At 32.0% G+C, this 12,668-nt stretch overlaps 1 protein-coding gene across 2 annotated transcripts in view; it reads right to left on the bottom strand.

The window, feature by feature from the left end:
• Window positions 1-11,565, bottom strand: part of LOC142319017 (cyclin-dependent kinase 11B-like) — a 56,216-nt gene extending 44,651 nt beyond the window's left edge. Inside the window, exons 1-5 of one of the 2 annotated variants that reach the window (XM_075355821.1) lie at window positions 11,267-11,565; window positions 10,050-10,170; window positions 9,123-9,217; window positions 3,555-3,858; window positions 2,731-2,866 (exon numbers count right to left, since the gene is read on the bottom strand). In XM_075355821.1, coding sequence (XP_075211936.1) covers window positions 2,731-2,866; window positions 3,555-3,858; window positions 9,123-9,217; window positions 10,050-10,170; window positions 11,267-11,379 — 769 coding nt within the window. In that variant the 5' untranslated portion in view covers window positions 11,380-11,565. The remainder of the gene's footprint in view (window positions 1-2,730; window positions 2,867-3,554; window positions 3,859-9,122; window positions 9,218-10,049; window positions 10,171-11,266) is intronic. The other variant, XM_075355822.1, reaches the window with a different exon arrangement.
• Between the last annotated feature and the right edge of the window lie 1,103 nt (window positions 11,566-12,668).

Here is a 12,668-nt window from a genome sequence, read left to right as displayed (position 1 = left end):
AAGAATTTATGAACAAGTATACCATCCATTATTCTGACAATCTGTGCATATATCATAGCAAACAAAGACTCCTGACGTAAATCTGCTTGCAATTGCCTCAATAAAGAAGAGCTTTCTCTGACTAATTAACATTAACACTTTGGCTATCATGTGCACCAAATATAGATACATTGAACTTTCCTACAGACCCTTGTGTTCAATTTCTGGACACGTTACCTAGCAATGTTTGTAGCAGTTGTGATCAATGTTGTCCACACTAATATGTAATTCAAATGGCTGTTTCATTCAAGCAGGATGTGGGAATGAAAAATATCATCTAGGGTTTGGGTTATGTTGGCAGAATATATGATAATCGAAATATCAGTTCATCAGAGTAAGCTTGTAATAATAATAAAAGAAAAATATATTATTATAGAATAATAATAGAGAGAAGAAAGGTGTACTATAATCTGTCCTTCAGGACAAACTGAAAAAAGGAGAAATGATCTCATTACAAAACAATAAAAAAGTCATCGTTAGCAAATGGAGGGATAAACATGAAGTGCTTTTTCTCACAACCAAATCTGTACCAGAAATGGTTACAGTAACAAATAAACATGGTCTTCAAGTACAAAAGCCATCTACAATTGTCAATTATAATTCAAGCAAAACATTTATAGACTTTTGTGACCAATGTGCTGCTTATAGTTTCACCACACTGAAGGAGTGTAAAATGGTACAGGAAAACTGTATTTGAATTATTGTTAAATGTGTGTGTAATATATACACATATCTCATATAAAATAAAATCAGGAAAGAAAATTAATATTACATGTTGTAGAGAGAAACATGCTGTTGCATTATGCCCTAACAAAGAAATTCCAGAAACAATTGTAACTAAACATATGCTTGTAGGAGGTAATGTGGTTGATGTTCAATATGTTACAAGAAATTTACCAGTAAACATGGTGACTACGCTGTTAAAAATTCAAAAAGAGTTACCATCTTTGTCCTGGTTGCCGTGAAAAAAGACACATGTGCTCAAATTCTTATTTCTTTAACTTATGAACTTCTTATGAACTATTTCTTTTTCACTGTCATTTTGTTTTATCACTTTTTGTTGTAAAAAACTGACATTTGTCTTCAGCTACTACTGTTAATTTAAACTTAAAATGTAAGCCTATTCACAGTTTATTTGTCTCTCTGTATTTAGTGCAATTATTTACGATTTGTGATAATGAAAAAATACAATTAATTTGTAAAATCAAGTAAGTATTTTATATCATAATTTCTACTAACTTCAATTAAATATTATTTGCATTAAATTTTCAAGTTGCCACATTAGGTTATTTTAAATAATTGCAGATTTTCAACGCTGCTTCATTATTTTCAACTTTCATATAGGTTAAAATCATGTGTCCACATTTTGTACACGTGGCCCCTATTCATTCAAACATGAAAATGTGATTTTCTAATTGAGTATCTCATGTGTAAAAAACTAGACACAATAGGTAGTCAATCAATTTTCTGTTATATTGTTGCCAAAACCCCTTAAACCATTCATTAAAGATTCTTAACGTCACATTTATAAAAAAAAACCATCTGGGTTGGAGGGAAAGTTTAAAAAAATTACTTGGTTGCCAAAGTGTACTATCATGACATTACAAATGGATCCAGGGTGCTGACCAACCTAATTCTCATGGAAGTCATCTAACGGGTGAAAGATAAAGAAAGGAGTGAAAAGAGATCGTGGACTACAACCTGCAGATAGATTGCTTTGTACAAGACTTTTTTTACAGTATCAATTATCCAAACACCTACATCTAGACAACACAGTTTTCAACCAAGAAAATATTTGTCATCAGTGAAGATTATGGATGTATATAATTATAACAAAGACGTACTAGGACATTTCCTTGGTTAGACTAAAACCTTTAACAGCAGAAATAATGTTTTTTAGCAACAGATAAAAATCCTTATGGTTCAAAAGTACGAAATTGTTGTAACATGTGAAACTGTCAATCTCTTAAAAATCAAGTTCATTTCATGTTTTATGTACCCTTCAGATGGTGAAGACATTCAAAGTCTTCTTGATAAATTGAAGAATGGAATTAAGAATATTAGAATTCAAATTAAAGGCACAAGTGCAATTTCAATGTACAAAAGATTTTCTGAAGTCATAGTGCTCAAATACACATAATACATGCGTTCATACTTTGAACAAAGTACTTCAAACTAGTAATTAAGTTATGTTTTTTACATATAATAAAATATATTATTACATTGTGTTTATGTTAATGTAAATATCTTTTAATATTCAATGTTAAACAATTATTAATAATTGGGTATTTGTAAACATGAAATTACACATTTTCAATTTTATATGAGAATTACTTTTTTTTGTAAACAATAACAACTAAATATTCTGCAATGAATGTTTCACATTTAAAATAAATAAATAAAAATTACATAAATTAAGAAGAATGATGTGACTTATTAAGACGATTCTAGTATTAAAAATTGTCAAATATGTTAGTGAAAATTCACTGTGATTCCAATAAAAACCTTGGTCATGTACATTCTAGTACAAAACTGCATCCATATCTATTTTAACTCTGAATTCCGGTAATAGCAAACTTTTGTTTAAATTATACCTTCTTACTGACTTAATTAGCCACATTAGAAAAACCCACTGAAAAAAAGATTTATAGAATATAAAAACTGACAATTACATTAAAAAATTAAACTTACGTTCTCTACTTCGACTTCTTTCCCTATCTTGTCTTTTTAATCGTCTTTCTTCTGTATCACGACGGTAAGCTTCCTTTACTCGTTCTGCCTCTAATAACCGTTCTCGCCGCATTTCCCTCTCCTGCCGTTCTCTTTCCTATAAGAGTTAATAATATTGTGTCTTATTATTAGAGCTTCATTGAATTAAGTTATCAAATTGCTCACTATAATTTATATATGTATATAAAATAAATAGTTCTTTAATAAAGAAATTTTTTTGTAAATTCTCCGTTTGTTTAAAATGTTCTGTTATTGCAATAAGTTACTTTCCTTTTTTTTACCATTTTTTTTTTTGTTTTGCTGTTTTTCTGCCCTATTTCTGAAGGGCAGAAACTTTTGAGAACTTCTAAAATTATGATTTCTTAAAAATCCCAATAAATTTAATTGTAATTTTTTTTTAAATAAAAGAAATATTGTAAATGATATTAAATACAGATTATCAAACACAAATTTCTTTTTCTATTTAGCCTCCAGAACCACTGTAAGGTATTGCTTCAGAGGATGAGTGAGGAGGACATGTATAAATGTAAATGAAGTGTAGTCATGTACAGTCTCAGGTCAACTGTTCCTGAGAGGTGTGGTTAATTGAAACCCAACCACAAAACAACACTGGTATCTATAATCTAGTATTCAAATCTGTGTAAAAGTAACTGCCTTTACTAGGATTTGAACCTTACAACTCTCAACTTTGAAATCCGTTGATTTGCGATGACAAGTTTAACCACCAGACCAACCTGATGAGTTAAAAAAATAAAATTTACTAAAACTAGTAAATTTAAACAAACCTTTTCTTGTCTCTGCTGCCCATTTCTTTTCTTTTCCAATTTTTCTCGAAGCTCAGCTTCTAGCCTTCTTTGTTCCTCTTCCTGTTTTGCTTTTTCTTCCTTTAATCGTTCTTCTTTTAATCGCTCTTCACGCAACTTTTCTTCTCTAAATCTTTCTTCTTTAAATTTTTCCTCTCTAACCTTTTCTTCTTTTCGTGATTCATATGAATCTTTATGTGAATCACGGCCATCATGAAAATCTTTTGAACGATGACCTCTTTCTTCCTTTGATCGTCTTGATAATTCCTCTTTAACAACTCTGTCCCTAAAATTAAAAAGAATAAATAAACATTACTGATGAAAAATTTGCACTATCACAAACAAAAACAGATTAAAATCTATACTATCAAAGAAAGAAAATCCGAATTTTATTAAAAATTTCTTTTTCACAGACTGAATTTTTGTTCATCACGTCTAACTTTCAATAACTCGTTAAACAATTTATCTAAGGTATGAAACAAAGAAAAACTGGCTGTTATGTATAATTACTTTCTTCACACATATTACATTAATTTTTGATCCAACAGTACAAAAATGAATGAACATACCACAGTATTCAAAAACACTAAAAACAATTCTATAGAATAGAAACAAACAACTGTTTGATTAGACAAAGATTCAAATCATAACTGCTCACAACTACTCCACAATTTTGCATAGTGTTTGCATAAAGTATGTTTATTACAGCAAATTGATCTTAATATCATTTGTTTTATTAGTTCAGCTTGCACAAAAGTGAAACTTATAACTGAATGTTTTAAGCCAATCTGAAATTTGTAAAACTATATAAATTCTTCTCATATAAGATGCAACATCTGCATCATTTTAAACACTCTTTTCAGAAGTGATAAGACTTTGAAATTCAAACTTTCATGTCTAGAGTCATAAAAAGAATGTTTAAATCTCATTAAAATAATTAACATAGAGCAATCTGCACATTTACTTATCATTATGATATCAAATCCATTTTGACAGGTACTTTGATAAAAAAAATGAGGGTAAATCAAATATAAATGGAATTTTTGTTCCTGAGCATCTACGGTTGGTAGGACTGGACCTGCACTTCTAGTATGCTTAGGTGGGGAGAGCCGGCCATTCCACACTCCCAACCAGTTCATCAGTAACGCTCACAATGTCGGAGCAACAGGTGCAGACCTCCACTGCGCAACACATGATTATAAAATTTCTTGCTTGTAAAGGAGTTAAACCGACTAAAATTTTTCGGAGATTGACTGCACAGTTTGGGGACCAAACATTGCCAAGGACTCATGCGTTTGCCTGGCATAAAGAGTTCAAGGAAGGATGAGAACAAGTGGAAAATCAGGAACACAATTGCCGTCCTCAGACCAGTATTACAGACAAAAACATTCATGCAGTTTGAGACATTCTTGAAGACGACCGACAGGTGAGAGTGTCTGAAATTGCTGAACAGGTCCTAATATGTTATGGGAGCTGTCGAGTGATCATCATAAATGACTTACAGTTCTGTAAAGTGTGTGCCAGATGGGTGCCTTGCCTTTTGACCGCAAATCAGAAGTTGAGATGTTTGGAGGTTGTCAAGAAGCTTACAGCAAGGTTTGTGAAAGAAGGTGATGCATTTTTGAGTCAAATCTTCACCTGCGATGAAACATAAGTCACTTCACTTCCCAGTCAAAACAAGCCACTATGGAGTGGCGGAGGAAAGGGGAGGCAGCCCCAGTGAAAACCAACTCATACCATGAGGCATGGTATGAGACCATTACCAGCCTCATACTACGGCTCTAATGGTCTTAAAACTACAAGAAATGCATTGGGCTCAACTTGATCATCTTCCCTACAGCCTGGATCTATTGCCCTGTGATTTTCATTTGTTTGGGCTGCTTAAAGAAGCTCTAGGAGGACACCGATTTGAAGATTATGAGGGCATGGAAGGATTTGTTTGCAATTGGCGCACTCAAAATTTTTTATAAACCTTTCATATACATTTTTCACATAATTAACATCTTTACAAAAACACCAAAATCAAAAATGGTAAATCAGTATAATAACCAACAATGTTAACGCCATACATTTCAGTGCTGTTTTCAATTTACTGCTGAAAAGGCAATGAATACCAATTTATGTTTGTTAGTTATGGCCATTTAAACTGTTAAATTGGAAGTCTGAGAGTGTGAGAAGAAATTAATATGTCGTAAATGTACACCTTACATCTTCTTTTTGATGTGACTTATATGAATTTGTTAGATTAAAAAAAAACACTGTTGATATTTCTAATTGGCACAAAAGATTAATGTTCATTGCTGGAATAGACAAATGAGAATTCTCATTAAAAAAAAAGAAAGGAAAGTCAGATAATCAAATTCAATTTTGGACGTGTTCCAATAGATTTATTATATCACAAATAATTGCATCTAGCAGTACGGGTGTGTGGGAAGTCCCTTTACGCTATTTATGAGATTATCAGGATAGGTGCAGCTTCTCTTTAACGAATCTAGAACGTCTATGTGGGTTCCACCATCTTCAAAGCACAGCTGTATGCACCTCAACATCCAGCTGTTCATCTTCAACAGCATATCAGGAGTGATCATTTCAAATGCTGACCAAACAGTGTCATGGAGCTGCTCATTATGTATCCGCATTTTTAGATCTCTTCTTTTAAAAAACCCAGAGTGCACTACCAGGTGTGGTGAGATCAGGACTTCTTGCTGGCCAAGACAATGGAGCGACATCCAATCCAGTGATTCGGAAACATTTCATTTCATTGAGACATCTATGGATATTCAAAGTAAAATGCACTAGCGCAACATCTTGCTGAAATGTAATGAAGTCAGCGATCCCTTCTGCCATAAATTCTGGAAGCAGCAAACGTTCCATTGATCATTCTCAACTATGTTGATTAACTGTGCCATCAAAAAAATAAGGACCAAGATGCTCAGCTGTCATCCCAGACCAAATCATAACATGAGGCAGATGCATGTTTGATTTCTTGAAAAAAGTGGTACTTGTTTTTCGCCTAGAAAAAAACATTTAGGTTACGAGAGCTTTGATAAATTGGACTCTTGTCCAAGAACACCATCTTTTTATCATTTGCTCTCGAAAAGCATTCAAGAAATAACTGACATGCATAAACACGCTGATCCAAGGTTAATGTCAACTCATTAACTGTGGCTGAATGAAAACATTTAGCTCTCACATTGTCGATCTTGGAATACCTTACTCTGCAGAATGTTTGCGCAGTGATTGCTGAATTGATGTCTACACAGCAGCACATACCTCAGCTCAAGTGCTTGGCCTCCCACTGCATGGCGCATCAAGAACAATTCCTGTTGCAAAAGCCTTCTTCTTTCATGTCAGTAACATTTGCCATGATGGTGAAAATTTTCCAAAATGCTTATAAAGAAGTCATTAATGATGTTCTCCAATGATTTACAGTGTGGACATTCGAAGATCCACACATAAGTTAAATGCTCTTTGACAGTGAATGCACTCGTATCCACCACTGTTCCACACTCAATGAACACACTGAATGACCCCACCGCAGTTTATCCTCCCCACCTTTTCAAGCAGCAGTGAGCAATATCAGTGGTGAGAAACAGCAGCAGTAAAACCGGATTAAGTTAAATTTATTAGTATAAAGGGACTTCTTGACCACCTCTAAAAAAGTCAATGTTTAAAAGTTCTCTTAGCAAGGCATCAAGGCACACATAAAGAGGGCTTAGAAATACCTGCTATAGAATTGTAAATCACAGATATACTCAGAAGTATTTAGGGTAAAATATTTTAGTCAAACAGCTTTAATAATTCTAAAATCTGGAATTTTATGTCTAGTTTGAAGTGTTAACTTTTAAAACTTATACATTTAATATTCCTTTTCATTTAACTTTAAAAGCACTAATCAATTTGATGCTAAGAAAACCTGCTGAAATTTGTTAGCTGCTCCTCTTCTAGGACCTGATCCTGAAGAAAGCAATTGAGAAGGATAATCAGCATATGCTAGGAGAATCACAATTCTAACATTGATCAGAATGCAAGCAGTGGTCTAACACAAGCTAAGACAATCATCTTCCCGTTAACATATTAAAAAATATATCTTTGATTTACACTAAAAATCTCCTTACTGGGGAAGTTTGAAAGATCTTCTGATGTGATACTGATACTACCTTTTCAGCTAACATCAGAGAAAATAATAAATCTGAAAGAAGAGTACAATTTTTGCAAAGAAGTTGAGATGACAGAAATCATCAAAACTGCTTCTGCTTTCTGAAGAAAAACCTGAAGCACTTACGAAAGTTCATCTCACTAGCTGAGGAAAGAGATCAGCTTTAATAGATTCTGAAATCTGTTAAGTGCTCAACATTAATTGGCAACCTAATTATATGATACCATAATAAATCCATTAAGAATAAACACACAATACAATTCAAGAATAATGTAACTGTACATAAATCCATATATATTTTTTAAAAATTATTAAACCATATTATTAAACAAATGGTAATTAAATCACATAAATCCAGGACCTTTTAGTAACAGACAAAAGCTTCCAGGTATTCTGAAAATCAAAATCAAAACAACTGACAGATTGTCTTCACAGAAATAAAACATCTTGTGATGACCCGCAGACAAAAAAATAAACAAAACATTACTACTAGCCAAGAATATGAATTTCTTACTCCTAGGTTTTTAACCCAACTCACCTACAGATTTATGACTATTAGTCTGATGTTTATATTTAGTTAATGTCTAAGAGGCACCTACTTACTATATGAATCTCATACTCATGGAGTCTTCAACATAGTAGCAATGTACACTATCACATATACTGCAAGTACAGTGCATATTTTTAATACACTTCTACCAAAGAAATAAAAATTCAGAACCCTGGTACAGAAATTTCTACATCAGTAAACTTAACTCAGTAAAAGCATCAGGTAAAAACTTCATTAAGAAATTGACATTGCTATCCATCAATGACCTCAGCCAAGTAAAAAGCATTAGGTAAAAATCTCATTAAGTTTGCAAATTCAGTCATTTTGTCATTCAGAGATAGTTTTCCAGTAATTAATAAAATGAAAAAGTAGTTTAATATTAAAATCACATCCATAATACTTACAAAGGTAAACAAAAAAAAATTATAACTTGGTTAACCTAAATATGAACATAAATAAAGTGCTGGGTATTTGTAACTCACCAATTGTTATAATAACATCACCAATGTCCAGCCTTCCAGTCATTGGAAAGTTACAATACTGACAGTAAAGTTTCCCAAAAAAAAATGTTTTAATAAATAAGCAATTATACAGAAAAAGCAAAAATAAAATGCCAGAACATTCAAACACCTAAAAATATGCAATAATAATAAGAAAAAATGAACAGTGGGAAAAATAGCAAACAATATCAGCAAAAGCTTGTTAATGTCAAATATTTCTTTAGATAGTTAAAAAAAAGCTGCAGCAAACTAATTTCTTTTCTACTGCTACTTTCAATACAATATTACTAATATAAATTATAAACTCTACTAGAGAAAATTAATAGACCAAAAGAACATACATGGTAACATATTCAATGAAATACCTATGATGTCTTCTTCTTTCATCTCTATGTGATCGGGAATGATGGTGACCTTTCCGATGACTTGAGGAAACCTAAAAAAAATGAAGACAAATACATTAATAGAGTCCACAAGAAAGTATTTTAATTACCTATGTTTCAGGCTTTTATAACAGCTTAGAGCATGTTTCACTGCTAACATTACAAAGTTAAATTATATGAAAAATAAACTGGAAAATAAAATAGCTTAAATTACGCTTCCTCCTCTATGAATCATGAGACCTTGCCGTTGGTGAGGGGGCTTGAGTGCTCAGGGATACAGAGTAGCTGGACCGAAGGTGCAACCATATCGGAGAGGTATCTGTTGAGAGCCAGACTAAGGAATGATTCCTGAAAGAGGGCAGCAGCTCTTTCAGTAGTTGTTAGGGGCGTGAGTCACAATGACTTAAACGGCCGTATCAACATCACTCAGTCCTCTGAGTACTGCGCAGCTGAAAGCAATGGAAAACTACAGCTGCTTTTTTTCCAAGAAAATGTGGCTCTCTGCATTTTCACATAGCAATAATGGAGGCGCCTTCCTTGGTAAAATATTCCGGAGGTAAAATAGTCCCCCGTTCGGATCTCCGGGTGGGGACTACTAAGGAAGGGGTCACCAGAAAATTAAAAAATAACATTCTATGAGTCGGAGCGTGGAATGTTAGAAGCTTAAAAAAGGTTAGTACTCAAAGGTTCACTACTCAGTCATTCTTTAATTTTCTTTGCTATATTCAGTAGTCTTCTGAATCTTCATACATTCTTTGTGTACATGTCATTTGATCATCCATGTAAAACAAATTTACAAGGAAGTATATATTTATAAAGTAAAATAAAATAAATAATGTGAATTTTGTAGAATTTAAGGAATAATTACATCCATAAAATACTTACGTGAGAACGACGCGAGGAAGAATGTTTATCCCGACGGCTACCATGAGAAGAACTTGATTTATGTACATGTGCTTGTGGTGGTTTAATTTCCAATGAATCAGCAGTGTCCTCCTCAGACATACTGCACAAAGAAATTACAATATTAATTCATAATTTTTAACCATTATTCTCAATATAATAACGTCAATTATATTTTTTTTTAAATCAGGCAGCTACTGGTTGTGAACTGAAATTCCAAGTGTTATGGCTTTCTTACTTCAACTTTTTAAATGTACTGGTTAAGAACAAAAGAAATAATTACTAGCTTAAATTAACTAAGAATAAGTATTTAAACATCATACTCAAAAATAATCTATAATGCTTTCACAAATTGCAACATGCTAGTTTTGAGGTTTCTCTGAGTAAATGCAGTATATATATTTAAGTTTTTTTAACCATAATGCATATCAACTTTACACACTATAAAATTATATATAAGCTATAAATGGTATTGACATAAACTAAAAAATATAAAAACCCTCAGAAAATGTTTATAAAACATTTAATTAACTCTTCTTTGCTACCCAGTTTGTTGTTGTTAATTAAAGTCCTTCAATAAACTGCATTTGTGTAAATCAATTATATCAAGGACTACTGATTATAGGATGATTCTAGTGATTTACACAAATCTGGTTTGCTGAAGGCCAACAATTAATAACAAATTCTGCTTGAGAAGCCAATTATGTATCAGGTACAACCTATAAATAAACAAAAAAACGAAATCACAGCTTCATCAAATAAGACGACATACGGACTAAATTAACATACAAAGGGCTATTCAGACTAAAAAAACATTTGGTAAGAAAAAAGAATTTGACCCATATATTTGGCTACTAATTAGTTTTTAAATTACGCCTTTAAGTCATACCTAACCTAAATACGAATACTAATTCTTAAGCAACCAATCAAAACAGTTTAACAGCAAGTTATAATGAACAAACCATTAGATCCATTCTAAGGAAATGTTAGCCTTCAACAAATATTTACTTATACAAGACTATTTATACTAAATGAAGCAAAAAATAAATTTTTATCAATAACAAGTTTATTTGTAAACATCCACAAGTACCGCCCACATTTAAAATTTAACATAAAATTTCATTCATCACTACCACCAGTTCAATAAAGTTATATAATGAATATCCTAATTATTAATAAATATAAGCGTTTGTTTGTACCTGGCTGATGAATCGGATCTCTCCTTTTTGTTTAGAGGTGAACTCTTTTTAATTTCACCATCTTCACACTGATCGTCGACATCCAAGACATCTGAATCGCCATCATCAGACATTTTTTAAAACCGTGCACACATACCCAACAAAGTAACAATTTGTTGTAACTTTAAGTTATAAAATATATTCGACATACAGTACCAATGCAGCAACCCTTACAACAAAATCTACTGAATGAAACACTTCAACGATGTAAACACGCCAGCGTTTACTCTGAGCTGTTAAAAGAGCAAACAATAGCAATTCTTCAACGAACAGATGTTATTGAACTGTTACTAACGAACAGCTCAATTGATAAGCCAACCTTTACCTCTACCTCGCCAACCTGGATCTTAATACCTGTTGCCCTTTTTTCTAAATGTCAATAAATAAGATAAGTCAGGTAAGTAGTAGTTAATCATATTATAGTCAAAAGAATATATTTAAGTTACAATGTTTGTAAGGTATTTTATTAAATTTTAATGTATTCTAATATTTCTAAAGGATAACGAACAGTCTTGTCGTTTTACTTTGGTTTGTAAATCTTATTGTTAAAACATTGTGTAGATAGATAACATTAGTATAAGTTTTATTATTAATACTAATAATAATAATGACAATATATTAATACCTGACATTTTAAAATTTCTGTAATTCATTCAGTTTTGAATGTAACTATTATTATTATTATTATAGTAATTTTCAATATATGTCATTTTTACTTAAAACTAATATAAAGTTTATTGGATATATTATTAATATTACCACTAGGGTAATAAAAATATTATCTTAATATTAAATTATAATTATATATTGTTTAGACAGTAAATTAATATTTTAATAATATTAAATAGTTAGTGATATTTTAGTGCTTAAATATTAAGAACACTCTAGAGTAATATTAGTATTATTCATTTGCATTTTGAATTACTATGTCAGTAATTAAGAAATTAGGACTATCTCGTTTATAGTATTTATCATAAAATATTTTGTATTATTAAACTAATCTTAATTGTAGGACTAATTCCTAATACATTTAGGTTTCGAATTCATATTATATACAATCACACTTAAATTTAAGCATAAATTTAAATTGGGAATTTGGGAAAAAAGAGATTTACTCTTAGAAATTAGCTTAGTCTTATAAATTTATGGTGACATGCCGTCCGCCGTTCACCATCGCCGGAATCTACCGATGCAGAAGAGGATAACGGTGAAGGGGCACGAAAGGAGGCGTTGGTGGCCGCACTCGGTACTTCTGCGGCGCCAGTCACTACTGGGTGGTCGGAGACGGCATCTGCAATCATGAAGGTTTGTAAAGGGACTCCCTCACACCCACAGGCCACAGTCAAGAGAAAGTTCCTCCTAT

This window comes from Lycorma delicatula, chromosome 2, assembly GCF_047948215.1.
Source record: "Lycorma delicatula isolate Av1 chromosome 2, ASM4794821v1, whole genome shotgun sequence".
Classification (NCBI taxonomy): Eukaryota; Metazoa; Arthropoda; class Insecta; order Hemiptera; family Fulgoridae; genus Lycorma; species Lycorma delicatula.
This window is presented reverse-complemented; position numbering and strand designations above follow the sequence as displayed.